The 20,771-nt window shown below is 39.9% G+C and overlaps 2 protein-coding genes across 2 annotated transcripts; one reads left to right on the top strand and one right to left on the bottom strand.

Moving 5' to 3' along the window:
* The first annotated feature begins 198 nt into the window (after nucleotides 1-198).
* zgc:55558 (GTPase KRas) lies at nucleotides 199-7,453 on the top strand. The gene is made up of 5 exons (XM_044330834.1): nucleotides 199-514; nucleotides 746-858; nucleotides 3,310-3,488; nucleotides 4,773-4,932; nucleotides 5,085-7,453. The coding sequence occupies exons 2-5, from the start codon at nucleotides 748-750 to the stop codon at nucleotides 5,196-5,198; spliced, it is 564 nt and encodes a 187-aa protein (XP_044186769.1). The 5' UTR covers nucleotides 199-514; nucleotides 746-747; the 3' UTR covers nucleotides 5,199-7,453.
* An 839-nt stretch (nucleotides 7,454-8,292) lies between these two features.
* pold1 (polymerase (DNA directed), delta 1, catalytic subunit) lies at nucleotides 8,293-20,363 on the bottom strand. Its single transcript, XM_044330825.1, has 27 exons — nucleotides 20,190-20,363; nucleotides 18,999-19,187; nucleotides 18,274-18,387; nucleotides 17,953-18,093; nucleotides 17,605-17,730; nucleotides 17,263-17,431; nucleotides 16,522-16,636; nucleotides 16,260-16,389; nucleotides 15,951-16,117; nucleotides 15,743-15,847; nucleotides 15,458-15,598; nucleotides 15,206-15,316; nucleotides 14,846-15,037; nucleotides 14,666-14,754; nucleotides 14,461-14,577; nucleotides 13,839-13,952; nucleotides 13,449-13,596; nucleotides 11,381-11,476; nucleotides 11,044-11,181; nucleotides 10,642-10,817; nucleotides 10,363-10,515; nucleotides 10,145-10,247; nucleotides 9,881-10,013; nucleotides 9,348-9,461; nucleotides 9,127-9,179; nucleotides 8,666-8,763; nucleotides 8,293-8,559 (listed from the first exon to the last, which is right to left on the bottom strand). The coding sequence occupies exons 2-27, from the start codon at nucleotides 19,183-19,185 to the stop codon at nucleotides 8,472-8,474; spliced, it is 3,318 nt and encodes a 1,105-aa protein (XP_044186760.1). The 5' UTR covers nucleotides 19,186-19,187; nucleotides 20,190-20,363; the 3' UTR covers nucleotides 8,293-8,471.
* Between the last annotated feature and the right edge of the window lie 408 nt (nucleotides 20,364-20,771).

Genomic DNA, 20,771 nt, shown 5'->3' with positions numbered 1-20,771 from the left:
CAGTATTGATATGTGAAGAATGTGGCGATATGACTATCTGTAAAGGTTTCCTGAAAGGCCACGCCCAATTAGGGCTACTGTTTATGATTGGTCATCTTTGCTCGGTATAGGCGGGGTTACAAATTCCAACTCCACTGTGATTGGGCTATTAAGACGTCTGTCTGTCTGCCGTCGTTTCATTGGCTGTTGAGCGAGGGGATTAACGCGATAGATAGCGCCTCTGACTGCTTCAACGAACCACAATGGAGACTAAATAGGAACTCGCACGAAATATCCGGGCGTTTTATTTATTTAAAACAGAAAGTTACGTGTGTATCGGTAGTTTCATAAATCTCCAGTTCACACATTGACACGTAATCAGGAAAAGAAGTTGCGGTCAGAGCCTTGGAGTGTTTCTACAAGTGTTTTGAACAAGGAAATCGTCTCAGGCTAACGTTATGTAGCAAGCTAATCTCATTTATTCACTCGTAAACTCAGCTATCATTTCACGGACTGTTACAAATCCTACAACAAGGTAAGAACTTTCACCGCCGTTCATGTAGATTCAGTAGCTCTGTTTAAAAACTTAACTTTTAAGACAACTAACGTAAACGGACAGTCACCTTAAATCTGGGTCACTGTCTCGCCATGTCGGTGAAGGCAGGAAGGAGGCAAATCCCGACTCACTAGGCTTGATCATGTTCACCTGATACTATACTGGCTTTTGATAACAACTTTGACCTGCTGGCTTCATCCATATTTCCAGGCATGACCGAGTACAAACTTGTGGTGGTCGGGGCAGGAGGCGTGGGGAAGAGCGCCCTCACTATCCAGCTCATCCAGAACCACTTTGTGGATGAATATGATCCAACCATCGAGGTGAGACTGAGACCAACCATCACACACTCTACCTGTGTTAAGTTTGGTTTATTAAAGAGAGATTCGTGTACAAAATCATTAATCTCAAACAAGGAGAAAAAGATGCTTTGCACCAGATTTGGCTACTAGTTCACTTCCATCTGTAGTCCCTGCCTGGATAGTTGAACAGAAACAATAAGACACAAAGCAAAACTTATCATCTCCACAGACACACACAATGGGGTATTTACATAGACTTACATTAATATCCTGACTTACCCTAACCTTAATCACTGACCCAAAAATCAACGTTTTACCAATTGGGGACATGGCTTTTGTCCCCAATTGCAAAAGCCGTCCCAAATTAACTGGTCTTAAGTCTGGTGTGTGTCCCTGAAAGTTACTTAAGTCATACACACACACACACACACACACACACACACACACACACACACAATAACACACTTAATAGGAATAAAGACAAAGCAGAATACAAATATCAAAATATTACATATATTCAAAGTTATAAAAACAGGTTGTCAAAATATGAAATTAATGCTGACAAGATTTTTTGTAACTTCATGGGAGATAATATGGGAATCTGTGCAGGTTTTCTGATTGACAGAGAGCTTATTTATTTCATTGTTTAATGGCTTTAAAAGAAAAGGCAGATTGTGCAGAGACAGAGCCTCATTTAGGGACACTACATTCTCCCCTTCAAGCAGACTTTGAAGCTCTGCTCATTCACTCAGAGCGGAGCCAAACAAAGCTCTTCAGTGGTGGAGGAGCAGCATTATTAGAGTGTATAGAGTGTGTCCTGAGGTGAAGACGCATTGTAAATGTAATGTGTTCACTATATGAGTTGTTCTTATGTAATTTTACCTGTCAGTGAGTGAATCTGCCTTTTAAAGGTTTTAGATGGTTGTAAACAGCCACAGCCAAGTCACATCTGCCCTGTTAGTGGAGATTAACTAACATACACATGATCTTACTGACCTTTGTACCAAAAATCAAGAGAAGAGAGAGGGTGAAACAAAAGGTGCACAGATCCCTCACTTAAAGATCCCCCCCAGACTTGTTTTTAAATGTATATAAAATACTCTACGTTAACTAATAATTTGTTTGATGTTTTTTTCTACACAAAAAGAAAACTTAAATTACCACATTAAAACTCTAGAAATGACATCTACTCCTTCTTCTCCCTCATTGAAAAATCCACAATCTATAAATAAGCAAATACTATTGATTTCTAAAGTTTTCCTGCCGGTGACAAGATGTCTCCTACTTCACTGTGAAGTCCATTCTCAGTGTTGGTGCACTGGAGGCTTCACGTTTCTACATCACACTCGTGTAAACTGAATATTGGATCAGAATTGTCTCCAAACTACTGGTGGTGTTATGAATTATGCTTGTTGGCCCACCACTTCGATATTCAATGAGCTCAGAGAAACTTTCCACTTTCAGCAGATAAATGTGAAAACAGCCTTCTAGTGTCAAACTCTGCACATTTATCATTGTGCAGAGTGAAGCTCAAACATCCAACTGAAGAAACAAGAACATGTTTTTGAGTGAAGGGGGACTTTAACTTACCTTCAGACCTTTTTTGTGTCAGATTGTATTTGTATAGCTTGAGACAGGAGACAAAGTTACTTGTTTGCAATGTTATGTTCTTGTCTGACAAATGTTTTACTGCTGCAACAGTCTTTCTTTTTGGGTATCTTTTAAGTCCATGTGAGCTGGGCACTGTGAATGTGCATGACACAACAAGTATCAAAAGTTAAGTAAAAGTAGCAATACAAAAATGTAAAAATACTTCATTATAATTAAAAGTTCTACATTCAAAATCTTTTATCAGTAGATTGTACTTAAAATATGTCAGACATTGTGTTTATATTGTAGGATTATTATTATTGCTAATCTATGAACGCGTGGAAAGAATTTCAATGTCCTCGAGGTGGAGATAATTTCAACAACTTGATTTACTGCCGCTGGAAAGTTTTATCTGTTATCACATTTAATAAAGTGGTCATATGTTTTGTGTGTAAAAATCTTAAACTGCAAAGTAACCAGTGCAGTAACAAAGTGCAGAAAAACATCACCGTAGATAACAACAGCGAGCTGTCATCACAAATCAACAGCACCATCAATCAGACCAAAATCCTGTTAAACCTCTCAGAACCTCTAAAAGTGGACTTAAACATGGTAATACCTGGTAAATCCCATTACAGCAAAGAGTTCCCTGGTAACCTCATTCCTTTCAAATAACTGCCACAAACTAGAGAGAGATATAAATCAAACACTGTTATCTCTGCTGTTGTTGAAAACTATTCAGCTAGATCGTTACATAACATTTCAGCCAACAACATCTTGTTGCTACATGACAGCAGCGGTGAGGTAGTCAGTAAAACATGGGAATCTGTATGATGCAATCATTATCTGATTTTCTTTCTTTTTGGGGGGTAAACATTACAGGACTCCTACAGAAAACAGGTGGTGATTGACGGAGAGACGTGTCTGTTGGACATCCTGGACACTGCAGGTCAGGAGGAGTACAGCGCTATGAGGGACCAATACATGAGGACAGGAGAGGGCTTCCTCTGCGTGTTCGCCATCAACAACACCAAGTCCTTTGAGGACGTTCACCTCTACAGGTACAAGATGAGTCGTGGCTTGCAAGCGCCAGTAATAAAACGCATCTAGGGAGAGAAGTTTAGACATTACTGTCAAAGCAGGATGGACTAAAAGTCTATTTCAACAGTACGCGTTTGTCCAGCCCTGAAAAGGCTACTTCCTGATTAGCAGGAAGCACTTGTAATATCGTCTACAGATAAGCAGAGTGTGGTTACAAGCTATGACGGACAGCTTTGCCTGTACTCTGCAATATGGTTTGTTCAGTTTTGAGTTACAGAAAGAGGTATTACTGTATGTAAGATTTACGATCAATGTTGACGTGTTGCTGAATAGGGTAAAAAGTGACTTGGCACCAAAGAGAGAGGAGGGAAAAAAAAGCTTTTGGTAACCAGGTAGAGCATGTCTGTCCTGTTTTTAGATAATGTGTCAGGAGGATGGGGTTATAAAAGCTTTTGAAAAAGTGAACATGTCCATAATGTGGTAATCAGATCCTTTCTGGGAGTTCATAAATGTGCATCTGTTTGATGGTGATATGGGATGGGACTCCTGTGAGGTTAGATGGAAGATTAGCATGCTGAGGTTGTGCAATAGGCTGCTGCTGGTTTTATCACCAACTGCTTGTAAAATATCTGCATGTGGTAACAGGTATCAAGTATTAGATATATAATACAGGAAGGTGGAGGAGGTCACAGGTAAATGTATACAAAAATGGGTAGAAGAAATCCGGGAAAAGTCAAAACCTTTGACTGGTACTCTATATTCTGTGTAATTTGAATACCAAGGGAAAACTGTGCACATGTGACATGTGGTAAATATTGCAACTATATATTCAAACTGGAAGATACAGAGACGTGGATGAAATTGAAAGGATCTGAGGTGGAGAACGAAATTCATTCTGTTCTCTGCTGTTCTTCATATCATGATTTGCGATAAACCTTTCAAAAAAGTTCAGGTTCCAGATTTAGATTTGAATAGAAGTGAGGGTGGAGCTTTGATTGAATACCTTTTGGTTTCTGGATATTTCTAAAGCACTGAGTACCAGGAGGGAAAAAACATTACTCATAGTTTCCTTTTATATGGATTACAGACTATTTATCCATGGACTGAAAGGATATAATGTTAACAGACATGAACTGCTGCATAAATGTAGATTTAGTTTTGTTTGGGTTATGTCTATTTATACCTGTGAGGCTGTATGTATATATTAATTTCATTATTGGATATCGTCTGGGAAATTGTATGTGGGTTGATCCAATTTATATCAGGTGTATATATTATGAATATGGCTTCCGTCTCTTCCTCAGAGAGCAGATCAACCGGGTGAAGGACAGTGACAGCGTTCCCATGGTGTTGGTGGGGAACAAAAGCGACCTGAGTTCCCGCTCGGTGGAGACGCGGCAGGCGCAGGAACTGGCACGAACCTACGGTGTGCCGTTTGTTGAGACTTCCGCCAAAACCAGACAGGTACGTAGGAAAGACAATAACATCTGTATTTAGTATGATTTGATGCATGCATGACACCTGCAAATAAATTACAGATATTACAGGAAAAAAAACTTCTTACCAAGACAAAAAAAAAACCCTGAAGTTTGCATTTTTCTGTGTCTGTCTTGCAGGGTGTAGAAGAAGCTTTTTATTCGCTAGTACGGGAGATTAGAAGATATAAAGAGACCAACCGCAGCAACAAGAAGAGCAAGAAGAACACTCAGAGACGTTGCATAATACTATAGCAAAGCACATACACCAGCATCCCACAGATGCAGCACTTGTTTCATGCTCCCCCCTCTCACACACACACCTCCTCTGTCACTTCAGAGACGTCCAGCACAGCTCTGGACAGGGAAGCAGATCCAGTCTCCTGCTGTCAGTTTTCATTTAAAGGCATACTATGCAGGATTTGTCGGCTGCTGCTGTTTGTAAATGCAACATTTAAAGGTGGCCCCTCCTCCTAAACGACACCAGAGCTAGTTGGGAGTGAGAGAGAGCAGCGTTGATCGAGCGCGCTAGAGAGTGAATGAAGAGAGCGGCGGTAGCAAAAACAAAGCGTCAATCAGATAAATAAAACGTAATTTTCTGATTGTTTCAAGGTCATCAGTGCGATTATTTATCAATTCCTGATCAGTTTTGATCTGTGTGTGGGGGGGAAAAAAGTAGGCCTACACAGGGTTTCAGTGTCAACACTGATTTATTACAACTGTTTTATTATCTCCACTGTTTATCAATAACCTTGCATGCTGATGAATATATGAAACATAACAGGTAGATAAGATAAATGGTCCACAACCAAAAGTTAATTGATGTGAAAGCATCGTACAGTTTCTTGTCTGTGTGAGAATAACAAAGTCAGCGGGAGGAGGAGTGCTCTGCTGTGTTATTAAGCGAGTCTATACTCAGTCTCTTAAGGAAAATCCTGCATAGTATGCCTTTTTAAAAGTAAGCTGCAACAAGATTGGCCATTTATTCATCCAATGTGCAGTGTTCATTTAACACTGAATTGTTGGTTTTTGTTTTGATGACCAAACAACTCGAAACTGCAGTTTTTAGTTGAGTTTTTTTTTTTTTTTTTTCCAGCATTTGTGAAAACTTAATTTGAGTCTGTGGTAGACTTTTTTTTTCCTTCAAGAACCTAAATGAGAATGAGTCTGGAAAGATAATTATTTTTCTGTAATTGTGATTTGTCCGGCCAGTGTTTTTACAGACATTTCAGCTCCTGTTCGACGGTTCACAGTGGTGCGTCGCTGCACTTTGCACCGTCGCATCAGGTGATCCAAATCAAAATGATTTTATGACTCAACACATTTAGTGTGGTGAAATTTGTCATGTGACTTATGTGATTGCTCAAGTACACATCTGTCTTCATGGAGCCCCACCCAAAAAAAACGAACATGAAAGTCATCCTACTGACAACGATTTCCTATGAAAACATTTTGCTTCCAGACAGATGATTGGCCAAAACTTTCTGGAAGTTGAGAAATTAGTTGTCTTCTCCTGGTGTTTCTTCACAGTTTAGTGTGTCCTTTTGGGCTTGAAACACAACAGCAATATCTAACGTGTATGTTTTGCTTTTCCACAAAGACCACATGTCAACGAAAATGCTGTAAAAAGGACACGATCACCACGGTAACAAAGCCTCAAAATAGTGTTCCAGACTCCTAGGTGCACTTTATTCATCTCCTGTTATGTGTTTATTGTAGAGTTTAGGATTAGTTAGTGCCATTGAAAAAGTTAACTCAGGAATATGGTGTCTTATCAGGAAGTGAGGAGTAACAGGCTGGGAACTGTGTCCAATGATTAGTTGAGATGGGATGTTTTGTCTCCATCAGCTTATTGTTGAACTGCTGTTTGTCCCACACAGTCACACTGTATTCCAAAGTCTACTTTTAATACATTTTTTTTTTTATTTGTCAGTTCCAGTGTTGTTGCAATTGTAAGTCGCTGTGTCCAAATACTGTTAGATGCAAACATCAAGCATGTACCATGAGAAAATGTGCCATATGGTACAACATTTTAACCACAACTGATGCTGAAAGCAGTTTTCAGTCAGCAGGAAGAGTTCAGACACAGTGACGGTCATCTTATCTGATCATACTTGATGCTGATAAGGATATTCAATAGGGCAACCACTTTTTTTTTTATATAGCTGTGTTTGTCTTCTTTGATAATTAGTCACCCTAAATGTAATGGATTTGTTAAATTTCTATTTTTGTAGCATTACAAACAGCTTTCCCCAATTTAAAAAACATCTGCATTAATAAACTGCTGCCCTTATAGTTATTGTAAGTTCAAGTAACTAACTTCAGTTGGTAACAGAGGTGAGTCCATCCATGGAGGATTCCTAATTATCCTCCAAATGTCTGTCTCATTATCTGGACTGTTAAAATATAGAGCAACTCTAAAAGGTTTGAAAACTTGATCTGATCTGAACAAGTCTCTCACTGACAGCTGTGTAAAATCTGTAATGAACAAGTAAAAGTCTTTTACGTCTTGTCTGTTGTGTTCATCTAAGGTTGCTCTTCACAGATAAGGGGTTAACAAGAGGATATGTGTATTTTTAAAAAGATGGACATGACAAGAACTCATCTCAAACACAAACTAAAGTACCACGTCTGATTCATGAGCTCTGATAACAGACCTTATATTTTCAGACCTTATCTTGAAAGAAGGCAGGTCAAACACTACGTCTGGTTTCCCCATCCTCAGTTTGTGCCATGAACATTTAGAGATCTTTTTTTTTTTTTTCAACCTCCAAATCAGTGGGAAGGAAGGGATGTGGTTTATGAGGTTTGACTACGACAATAACGCTGAAGAGGAAGGCGATCAAGTTCCTCTTCCTTTCTGTAAAAGTACATGCTTTGTCATCACAGTTAAGATTGGATCATGCACTATAAACCTGTTTACAGTGTGTAAACTCGATGACAGCAGCGTGGTTCAGCATCATGGTTTTGTCAATGGGGTTTTCATAAAAAGGGAAATCTGTCTTCTATTGTAAGTTGGATCCCTTTTTATAAAATTACATTTTCACTCAAATATATCAATAAATTTGAAGTCAGAAAATAGTTTTGTAGAAATCCCTTTCTTGGTCAAACCCAGTTTAAGTATACCTTCTCAAGTTCTCTATCACAGCCTGTCAGATCTCTCAAGAATACCCTAAATTGCGCAATTCACACGCTCATGTCTGCCACAACTGCTACAGTGAAAGTAGAAAAAATATATTCACGCAACATTTGCATATGTGCAAAAGAGCATGTATGCAAATTCTGTCACTGATGATTTTTCCAATAATTATTCGATAAGCAGTGATCATACTCAACAGTCCAAAAGGAATAGATTGCTTTTTCATTTTATTTTACAAAAAAAACACTACTTAATGTCAGTTTTTTCACATTAGAAAACATAGAAATAGTGATATATATGCATTTTGACCACCAAAACACACAGTGATTGGATAAGAGTCTGTGGTGATATGAAATGAGGCAGATTGGGAATGAGTGTGTGCGCCTCTCTCACCATCCAAAACGAGACACCAGCTTGCTCTGATCATCCAAATCTTTCTGAACCTTCTTCCTCATGTAGAAGATGGGACAGTCTCGGCTGCAGAGGAGTGAGGAGGGACAGCGTTACCGGACGTAACCATGTGGGATCAGCCATAACTCAGCAGTAAACACACAGTTATAATAAATATGTGCCGTTTATGTACCTGGTACAGAGCACATCCTCATGGAGGGAGCCTTGACAACGCTGACACTGAGTCCACAGGCGAGAGAAACGCTCCTCCAGAGTGTTTAGGTGAAAGATCTGAAATTCACAACTTGAGTGTTAACAACTCGTTGGTAATGACAGGACAAAAGTGACTTTTCCCTCATATATTATCCAGTAAATTCTTCTAGAAACAAAAGTTCAAACAATCTGATGAAAAATTAATTGTGCTTTACTGAAACAAAGTTACAATTTAACCAGCTAACTGGTCTATAGCAGCCAGCAAGTCAATTATCATAATACTAAATTTGATTTGATATTAAAATAGACATTCTGTTGTGTTAAATCAACGTACTTAAATAAATGTAGAACCTTAACATAAATTGTTCAAATAAATTTGGTATTACAACTGTTAATGAAGAAAACATGTTAAAATACTGAGTCGTCTGGCTTGTTGCCCACCTCTTTTTGGTAAAGTTCCGACTCCTTCTTCTTACAGAAATCGCACACAGCCGCTGCAATGACATGTTAGATGTTACACATACTGTATAAAGCTCTTAAATGTACCACGATACATACAAAAATAAGTATAGACTGATCCTAAATTAAAAATTCCAAAAGAAAAACATTCCATTTTTTCAAAAATATAATATAATATATAATAAAACACTGAACACACACACCGTCTGTCTTCAGCACAGCTTTGCAGCCGATACAGGTGCTCCTCTTCTGAGCAAATGCCATGAGGCCCCCGACCTTCGACGTCAACACGGTCTTACAGCGAGTGTGGTCTCCCTCTGAAACACATCAGAAAATCAACATCAAAGCTGAGATGTAAAGCCAGATGGTAATACATGATGAGTATTGTGTAATTTATTTAACCAGCACACACAGGTATTTTCCACATGTCTTGGCTAAATCGTGCAGCCTTGATACTTTAATAGGCAGCTTTGATACACAGAAAGATAAGTGTGAGGCTGCAGATGCTGATATATTTGATGATCATTCTATAGATTGTTCAATTATTAGTTTAACTGACAAATGACAAATGCCAATCACGAGTTCACAGCCTCAAAAGTGGCATCTTAAAGTTGTAAAACTCCTAAAAAAATATTTCATGGTCAGGAAATGGAAAAAGGCAGAACACAGCAAATGCTTGGTATCATTACTTTTTTTATGCAATACTGTTACAAGACTATGATGCGAGTAGACTCACTGAGCAGGATGCTCTCTGCCTTGCTCTCTCCCAGGATGGGCTCAAATATTCTCAGCAGGGGCTTGGACAGCTGCTGTTCCAGGTAGTATTGTGTGTCGATGGGAATGTTGTTCTCCAGCACATAGATAGGGTCCTGAAGCAACATGAGGCAACAGAAAAAAGAGGCCAACCACATCTCATCAGGATTTTATATGTATGACATGTAAAGGGGGAATAAACAAATGACACAAACATGAACAGACAATCAAAGACGGCGCTACAGACCTCTGACTTCATGTAAGCTGCTGCTCCCTTCGCAGCCTTAATGATGACATATGGAACTCTGTCTCCCAGGTTGGGGGCGCTGCCTGCATCTCTCTTCCTCATCCTGGAAAATATCAATATGAAATAGGTCAGCTCACCCATATCGCACACATACTGGATATATATATTTCCCTCTGAGCAATTATTGATCAGTGTCTGATCACTCTGGTTAATCAGACCTCTCGGCCAGCTCCACGTGCGCCTGTTTGCCAGCATACTCCTGGGCGGTACGCGTCAGCTCCTTGGTGATGACCAGCTGGCTGATGTCGATACGGTTACACAGCAGGTCGGATATCACTTCCTTGGCATGAGCCACAGCACCCTGAGGATCCCTAAAGACACATCACATCAGCTGTGATTACCTTCATAGTTGAAATTCAACCCAACTTCCACCACAAAGTGGGTTCAGCATCTGAATACCACATTTAGAACTGCAGTGTGTGTGTGTGTGTGTGTACCTGTCTATGAGGATTCTCTGCAGACAGGTGTTAATAAGGTTAGCCACCAGAGGGCAGTTGTCTCTTCGGACAGTCTCGATGCCTTTACAGTCCATCTTGTCGTGTGTGTCTGCGTTGGAGGAGAAATACAGGCCTGCGTAGCGCTTCTTGTTGATCAGCAGGTACGGGTAGTACACCTGTGGAATTAACAAAAAAGAGCTCTCGTTAGCTGAGAGAGACGAAGCTCCAACTTTCCTGTGATCTAAAACCCTGCCTCACTGCAGTCTGACACTGTCGCTTGATTCTCAGACATTTTTTGGCCAGAAGACAAGGTCTGTTTCTGCTGCACGTCTCTTTCCCTCTCCGTTTAGTTTGATTTACATTAGACTGATTTGTGTAACACCTCTTATAATGAAATGGTACCTTCTCAAACTCCAGTTTGATGGGTGGTGTGAAATGGGACGACACCCACTCGGCTGCCTCCTTCCCGATATCCATGGACTCCCTCACTGTGGCCACACCAAGCTTAACCATGACGGAGTCTGTGTCCCCATAAATTACCTTTAAAATATAAATAAAAATGAAAATGTTATTTTAACAAGAACATACACACAAAGGTGAACCATTGGTCAGCTCAAAACTCAAATGACTAAGTATTTTATTGATATAAATAAATAAAGCTGATATAATGACCAAAAAAGGGGAAAAAGAGAATAGTTTGGGTCAGTATTGGTGGAGGGCAGCTCCATGTGTTCCTCACCTTGGCATCAGCCTTGTAACCGTTGGAAATGGTGTACTTTGACTCCACCAACTGTTTGGTTTGCTCAATCATCTGTCTTCCAAAACCAGTGACGCTCTACAGGAGAAAAGACAAAAGATTTTAAACACGTTCACTAAAATTATCTATGATGTGGAGTAAAATCATTAACATCCACATTACACATTGTGAGTTTCAGTGACTGCGCAACATATTGGCCACTGAGTGACGTATTTGACCACTAAACCTGCAAATAGCTCAGCAGCAGCTCAACACTGTGAGATTGTTGTGTAACTAAGCAAGTCAACCTCACACAAAACTGACTGTAAGAATCACAGTCGGTTGAGTTCAGACACTAAAGTCTACTTTTAAATACATTTTTTATTTGTCAGTTCCGGTGTTGCTGCAGCTGTAAGACGCTGTGTCCAAATTCTGTTAGATGCAAACATCAAGCGACATGCTTGTTTGCATGTACATGTGGTACGACATTCAAACTACAACTGAGACTGAAAGCAGTTTTTAGGTCAGCAGGAAGTGTTCAGACACAGCAACGGTCATCTTATCTGATCATACCTGATGCTGGATGATAAGGATGTTCAGTAGGGCAACCAATTTTTTTTCTATAGCAGTGTTTGTCTTCTTTGATAATTAGTCACCCAAAACGTAATGGATTGTTAAATTTCTATTCTAGTAGCATTACAAACAGTTTTCCCCAGTTTTAAAAGCATCTGTAACTGCTGCCCTCATAGCTATTGTTCAAGTAACTAACTTCAGCTCCATCGTGCTAACAGAGTCCATCCATGGAGGACTCCTATTTATCCTCCAAATGTCTGTCTCATTAACTGGACTGTTAAAATATGATGCAACTCTAAAAGGTTTAAAAACTTGATCTGATCCAAACAAGTCCCTCAATAGCTGCTGTTACATGCACACTTTTTTTTGTCCCCATTCTGAATGAAATCATCCCGATTGAAGATTTCGGGTCAACTGTTTACATGTGATGTAATCTAATACATGCATCGCCGCTTTTAATCAGAACAGCTGTGTGACATGCACAAAAGTGATGAGAGAGAAAAGAATAGAATGAGTGAGAATAGCTGGTCCACCTTAAGTGAACTGGTCAGGTTAGGCTAACTCATTGTCGTCATTGTGAACCCATATGTTCACAGCTGCTAACCTCATTCTCTCTCTCCCTATCTCTCCCTCACTCACACCCATGTGGGCCAAACATGCACAGGAAGAATACATTTATTCCAACCAAAGAGAAACTGTCAGATAGGTACTAATATTTTCCTATTGAACAGATTATCAAAGGTTTACACCACCCCTCTCTGCCCAATTGAAAATTCCTTCTGATCAGGCTGGATCTCTTCAGATTGAGGCAGCTACATGAGGCATTTTTATTCTGATTGAGCTATTATTCAAATTATTAGCGGAATATTAGTATCCATGTAAACGTAGCTACTGACAGCTGTGTAAAATCTGTACAGAACAAGTCTCTAGCTTTGACATCTTGTCAGCTTTGTTTATTGGAGGCTGCTCTTTACAGATAAGAGGTCATAACTCATTTTTACAATTCTTCCACCTGTTTTGCGGGTTCAATTTCAACAGTTATCTTTGTTCTACATCTTTGTTGGTTACCACTTGTGTTCTGATTTCACATCTGTGCAGCGCAGTGGGAAGAGTGACGTTAAGTCAAGTGAGGACAACCTCCTTTAAAATTGTGATGTAGAGCCTGATCTGTAAACATTTTACACATGTTTACAGTTCAGGCCCTTCAGGTGTGTAATCAGGTTTTGTTAAAAAAATAAAATGAATAAAAACAAAAAACATTATTCATTATTTTTAAAAATCTTGATAAATTGGCTACATTTGAAGACCAGGACACTGATATTGTAAACATACTGTAAATATGGCCACAGTAAAACATTGTTCTTCACAGTAATTGCAGTATGTAAATCATGATATATGACATATGTGGAAAGCTTGCAATATCACACATTTTGCAGTCACTTGTATCTAGTCTGCACAATGATTCCAAAGTTTTTAACACCCAGAATAAAGAGCTCACCTGGGAGATCTCTAGGCAGGGCAGCTTGCCCACCTGGGCCCCCGTGAAGCCATAGACAGAGTTTGCGCTGATTTTGAGGGCCAGTTGTCGGCCGTCCAGCACCTGCTTCTTGAAAGGGTCAGTTTCCTTCTTCAGCTCAGCCTTGGCCCTGTGGACAGACAGTGGGACAATCTGAGAAAGACGCCACATCAGGTTGATTTATGGGTGCACCAAGAGCACCTTCACCTGTTGTATGTCATCTGTAAGGTATTAAAATATAATTCTAAATAGTTTTTTCCAGCGTAAATCTGAAAATTGTTACAACAAGAGGAAACAGGTCAAACACTATTTGTGAATTAGAGGATAGGTGTTCACAATTTGAATTCTAAGGTTTATTGAACCAATTCAAACCTCTTTCTGGCAGACAGCAGGTTCTCCAGGATCTCAGGTAGAAGTCCTTTCCTCACAGAACTCTTCACAAACTGATCACCAGTCGGAGTCTTGATGAAATCCTCTGATGACAGACTAAAGACACACAATCCCTTCAATTATTAGTCCTCCATTTATAATACTAAACATAAGCACATTGTACGTGTTTAAATGGGTATTACAAAGAATGAATCAATTAAGAAACAATGAATTAAACTAGCTGAAGTTGTGTCGATGCATTTCAATGTTTCAGGTAAAAAAATTTGTTGCTTATTTTTATTTTTTTCCTGTCAGTTTCCTAAATAATCAGTTAATCAGAATAAGTCTGTAGGCTGGCTTAACATATATGGCAAACCACATTCAGCTCATGAGACTCATGATGCAAGTGGCATGAAGTCAGCAGCTCCTTTTATAAAACACATTTCAACTACAAGAAGTCGAAGTTGAGGGAAACTAAAGCCGTTATTCGCCATTTTTAACTTCATAACTTTCATGACTCACAGGTTTTTTGACTGTCAACTCCCACTGCACAAGTAGGGAATCACATGAAACAAAAGCCATTTGTTTATGGATTTTGACATAATGAAAAAAACATTTTTTTTACCCTAGTTTCTCCGCTGAGCCTTTCTGCAGCAGGGTGGTGTAGCACAGATTGTGAGCCATCATGATGGACGGATACAAGGAGGAGAAATCCAGGGTGGCAATGGGAAGGCTGTAATACCTATAAGAGAAGGAGGTGGTGATGTAAAGGTATATGAGAAGCTTGCACCTACTAAACCATCATCACCAGGAGTCACACACACACATACCCTTTCTCTGGCTCAATGACAGTTGCTCCAGTGTAATCTTCTCCTCCTTCTGTTTTTACAACAGGCATGACCAGGTCCTGTTTCATGGCCTGAACACACATACATCACTTAGTTTCCATACATATGTATGCACGCATGCAGTAACTGATTCATGAGTTTGTGTTTGCCTGTGTTTGTTACCTGTCGCAGCAGCTGAGAGACAACTTTGATCTGTTGTCCTCTTGAGAGCAGGTAGGTGAGAGGCACACCGGTCACTCTGGCCATCTCCATGTAGTTGATCACACACATCAGCTTCTGCAGCAGACGCAGCGGGAGATAGGCGTCTTTCAGGCAGTACACCGCCAAACGACGGCGTGTCTGTTCGTTGCCATTCTGAGATGGGGAAAAGGGGGAAGGACAGGAAAAAAAAAAAAAAAAAACAGCAACAACAATGTTTTTCAAGAAGTTTACATCTTTTTATTTTTTAAAATGTAAATGAAATGTAAAAAGGTAACCAGCTCTCTCTTCAAGATGAAAGACAGTCACTGGTTTGTGCTTTACCTGCAGATCAGTGATGATGGAGTGTTGCACATCCTCCTTCTGTTCTTGCAGGAAGTGGAAACTCACAGCGTTCAGCGTGTACGAGCGCAGTTTGTAGTCCCTGAGGAGAACCTAACAGACACACAAAGTCAGATTATACTCAGTGTATCTTTTACTGAAAACATTCTTATCCAAGCAATGTAACATGCACTAACTTGCAGTGTGATGTAACTATTGTCAAATCATAATTTAGTGATTTTAGTAAGTGCTGACCTGCAGCAGATCAAACTGAACACGGCCCTCCATGTTGATGACCTTGTTCTCTCTGCGGCCCATCTGCTTGCTCTGAAAGTTTAGGTCTCGCAAGACTGACTTGGTGGTTCGCACTCGGCCCAAGTAGGGAAACAGATTCACCTGAACACAAAAGAACATATATTAATGAGTAAAGTGGGAGAAAAGGGAGATCTGAAGTATTTCTACGACAAATATATGTGTCCCAAGGCAGTGCATTAGTATATATGTGCATGGAAGTAGTAGGTGAAAGTGGCTCCATCTAACCTTTAAAGCAGCAGCCCTGTTGAGCAAGTAGGGAAAGTCAAAGTTTTGGATGTTGTATCCGGTGATGATGTCTGGGTCCACTGTCCTCAAAAACTCCGCCCAGCTCTGCTCACAGTAAAAACAAACAAACAAGGATGTGAAGGATGAACAATAGAACATTACAAAATATGTATGTTTTTCAGTGCCTTCCTGAAGCCAACTTGTATACCTGCAGTAGCTGACTCTCTTGTGTGAAGCACAATATCTGACTGCCCACGATGCTGGCGCAGGACTGGAGCGTGAACACCGTGCGAATGAAGGGCTCTGTCTCACCCTGTCGCTGCACCATAGACGCAATCTGAATCACAGGGTCTTTGTCTGCTTCTGGGAAGATTCCTGGAAAGAGAGGAAATAGTTAACACACAAGAAAAAAAAAACTTTGCATGATCAGGCTTCGTTTATGTGTTAAGAAATCTGTTAAGGGAGATAGTTTGCTTGCTGTATGATAATAATGTCACAGAGAAAGAAAAAGACAGACCTTTTCTTCCTGCACACTCGATGTCAAAACTGAGGACTCTGAGCGGTGCGATCCTCTGCCAGTCTCCCTCTGCTGGGTGACTTATTAAATCTGTCCATCCTACATCAATCTCATACTGACACAAGGACACCTGAAGTATAAAGAAAAGAAGTTCATTAACACCACTGTTGATATCCTGACAATATATTGTTTGTATGACCCATGTTGGACCCACAACAATGACATTGTGTTGTGCAACATGTAAGACATAAACTAGACCCACCTTGCCCGGGTACTGAGAATCCGTGTCTCCCGTGCTCTTCTCTTCACGTAATCTGTATTTGCCTTTGGGAAGTTCAATCCAGCAGCATCCCACCACATCACAGTCCACCATAAACCTGACAAAACAGAGAGGCTCATGAGACTGAAAAGTACAACTTAAGTATCGTATTAGTAAGTATTTTGTAAGAAAATCATTAATTACGAAATAAAAACTCTATCTACAAGTGAGTTTTCCCAAATTCTTCATAACCTGGACATGCATTTTAGTGAGATTCCAACGATCTCCTGCATATACATGTAAGAAAACAACTTAATATATAATAACACAAGAATATGGCTACAAAATTACTCAAAACCCTGTTTGATCTAACACAACACAATCAGTGCAAACACCATGTTGAAGTTAAGTAATAAATAAATACATCTCGGTAAAACTCTGAGGTACATACACCACAGGCTGAATTAAGCCACTCATTAAGTATCAGTGTGTTAAGTCAACAATCATTTGTCTGTTTACACAGACCTAGAAAGCATTGTGTGTAATCTAATGGTTGATTTAATGAGGTCTCTTAACTGTTTTGTTTTTGTTCAAAAAACATTCAAAATATATTTTGAGATTAATTTTAAGTCTATTCCGTCCCTTTGACTGTCAAGTTATCGAATCACTTTATCCATTTTTAACACACACACACACACACACACACACACACACACACACACACACACACACACACACACACACCTGATTTCAAAATCTATGTTGGCCTCGAAGGATTGGTAACCCTGGAGGGGGAAATGTCCAAACTTGAAGCCCTGCTCCAGCAGTCTCTTTGCGGGAGCAATGAGACGAGGCATCGCCATGGTTATCCGCAAGAAATCCAGAATACGTTTCCCATGGTAACCATACATATCTGCAGGGAGAAGAAAATAAGAAGTTTGTATTCAAATGTTTTTTCTAACTAGGCTCATCCTCATCAGATTCACAGTAATTAGACCAAAGAACATACTGGTGAGAACACTTTCACACACATATGTTTAACGAACAACAAATGCTCACCAGTATTTGCACATCACGTGTACTCACTCTCTTTGCGGGTGATCTCCACAGCCAACACAGTGACAGAGATGTTGTCTTTATTGGAGCGCATGTCCTTCAACACAACACTGTTCAACTCTCTTTTAAATTCACCCAGGTAATCAGGTTTGAACCCTTTTCACAGAAAGCAGAAAGAGGGAAAATTTGTTTAAATTCAAAAAGATTTAATGACATGATTTTTAAAGTAAAATCATTCAGAAAAGTGACACTCAGTAGACAGAAATGTGTTCTACTAAGAAGATGTTTCAATTGTAATTGAATAAAAGCTAAATGTGTAAATGAGTCATCTAAATACAACGTATACTCACTATCATGTGTGACCAAAAAATGACTCACCACTTGGTGCAGGCACGTAGAAGTAAGGTGCGAAACCGTGAACATGACAGCACACACTGTTGCCACTGTCTGTCACCCCAAACATCCGAATGATCGGGACTTTTCCCTGTGACTGGCCAGGCATGCCAGCCACACTCAGCCCTGCAGAACACAAAGGGGAAAACTAACTTAGATGCCATTTCTTTTCATGTATAGCAACAGCACTTGAGCAGGTGGGCAAGTCCAAGTCAAAGAACCCAAGATAACTGTGAGATTAGGCCATTTAAAGAAAGCCAGAGAAGTGGCTTAAGGGGAAATAAAATTAGTCTGTTTTGCAGTTACCTAAATAATGGTCAAGATCAATCTGCTGAAACACCAAAGTATCAGAAGATGGTTCCAGCGGGGGGGCATGAGGCCGCCGCCATCGAGGGTTAAGGTCTGCTGAGAAGAGGTCCCCTGACAGAACAAAGACGTAAGACAGAAATTAAATGAAAGTGCATCATTTATCATGACAATAGGTACAGCTAAGAACTGTTTGTCAGAAGTTGAACCAACACAGTAAGAGTAACTTCCTGGGATGAAGGTTAACTAGTTCCACAGCTGCAGGCGTTTGCATAAATCACAAAGCAAAGCATGCTTTATTTACTCATGGCATGACTAGATTACCCATTTCACCATTCAAACTGATTTGTTAGAGCCAGCAGCCATACAAATTACTTACCTAACAAAAGAGAAAATCAGGCTGTAAAACAAACATGACCGTTATTCTACACGAAGATAGGTTCTGCAGAATAGTGTATGTAGCTGTCTTTGTTCAACTAAAAATGATAACTGTGTGACATAAGGAGACTTCATATTGGGTGGCTGCTATGAGAGTCTACAGCTTCAGCTCATCATGTGATTTTCCAGTTATGGAGATGGTGTAAAACTTTTTTTGGCCACTGACATATATGACAACATTAAATGTAATGTTATAGAAAAACCAATAAAAGAATGACCAGCCTATGATACTACAAAAATTCATGGTCACAACTGCACTGTGCTGTGCTTTTCTCTCAACAACTTACCGACAGGAATAACATCATGCCCTGCCTGCCCCTCCATCTCCTCTGCCTCCATCTCTGCTTCGTCAAACATGAGCAATTCCTCTTCAAACTGCGATGGACTGTCCTCCCATTCAGCAGCCGTCCTACCCCGTTTGGCCTGGGACGCACCACCATTGAAGGGGCCACCATTGCGTCTTTTAAAATCCATGCCTACAATTCAGTCAATCAAAAGAAAACTTAGTGGAACAAAGCACTTTAAAGAAGAAGATTAGAGAGAAAGAAAATGCTTAATTCAGGAAAAGAGGCGCTTACAATAGTGTGGCAATTAGTCCTTAATGATAGCATTTAACACATATATTCATATTCAGGCAAAATTTTACGGCATTTTACTACTGTACCACTTTAAGAGCATAATACCACCTGCAATGAAAGCCAGCATTTTATCAGAAAACTAAGATATTATTGTACATATGAAAGCTCAGACAGAATAATTAATAAACATTTAATTTGACTTTACTTATGCCAATATTCTTTGCACTGTCTGCATTTGTGGCAGCTAGAGTATAAGCTCAGGAAATGTGTAGGATAGGGTATGCATACTGTAGAATATTAGGTGAAGTGCGTACAGTGCTGTCATTACTTATAAAACGAATATTGTAGTATTGTATGGCACTTTTTAAATGACAAGCACGACGTGTTTGCTATGTCAATGAGAATGGGAAATAACGTGCAATAAAAAGATAAGGTGTATCAAAACAGCATGAGGAAAAAAAAGTAGCCTGGACACAAGTCAAAAGTAGACTGGCATGAATATAAAGACAAGACACCTGATTTCAATACTGCACATCCTGCTTCATTAGCTTCTTTATGAATCTAGTATGGCTGTCGCTGCACCCCTTCTAACTTCTCTCAACATAGACTACACACTTTTAGCATCACAACTGCCAAGTCCTGTAACTGTGTTGTGTATTCTCAATGATATTTCAGATTGACGTAGGTAACATAACGTGTTCATGCTGCGCTTTCACATTCATATTTTCTCTAAAACGTGGTATATATATCAATCCCGGTATCCCTACTGCACAGTTAATGCCGAGTTATCTTTTGTTTTTAACTAGCGCAGCTGCTTGCTTTTGTAACAAGCTAAAGCAGCGAGCTAGCATCCGCGAGTGTAAACAACAGAACAAGTGTCAGCGCCAACGCTTATCTTACCTAAACGTAGGTATGAAACCTGTCAGGACAACTGTGAATGGCTGGTGCTTTTCCAACAAAGTTAGAAATCAACGTTACTTCTTCGCTGCAGACCCCAGTTGACAACAGCTCCCGCCACTCTTCTTCAATTTGTGAACTTTCACCGCAGAACCCGCGGAAAAATTTCCGTTTTGTTACTAGGCCAGTTAGACAAGGAATGGACAATGACGTCACTGACATGGCGGAGACTCAGTGGTAAGAGCGTGTGTCGTGAGGAGGAAGTTTAACGCGGCTTGGCTATACCTTGTACGTGAATAAAAACCGTGTATACCCGGCAAAATGACGTCAGAAGAGCGCAGCAGTGAGGGAGGGAAATAGGGCTCAAGAACAGAAGCAGGCATATTATTAACTGTATTTAATAATAACAATAGACCAAATCACCGTGATGTCGCGCTAATAACAACTGTCACTTCCGGATAGACAACAGGCAGTTGATTTGAATTGCAGAGATATGTGATATTGTTCATTTCTGTTGCCATTGTCAGCCGTTACTGTAAACATATATAGTTAAATAGATAAACCAAATCTACCCAACAGCGACAT

This window comes from Thunnus albacares, chromosome 17, assembly GCF_914725855.1.
Source record: "Thunnus albacares chromosome 17, fThuAlb1.1, whole genome shotgun sequence".
NCBI classification, from domain to species: Eukaryota; Metazoa; Chordata; class Actinopteri; order Scombriformes; family Scombridae; genus Thunnus; species Thunnus albacares.
This window is presented reverse-complemented; position numbering and strand designations above follow the sequence as displayed.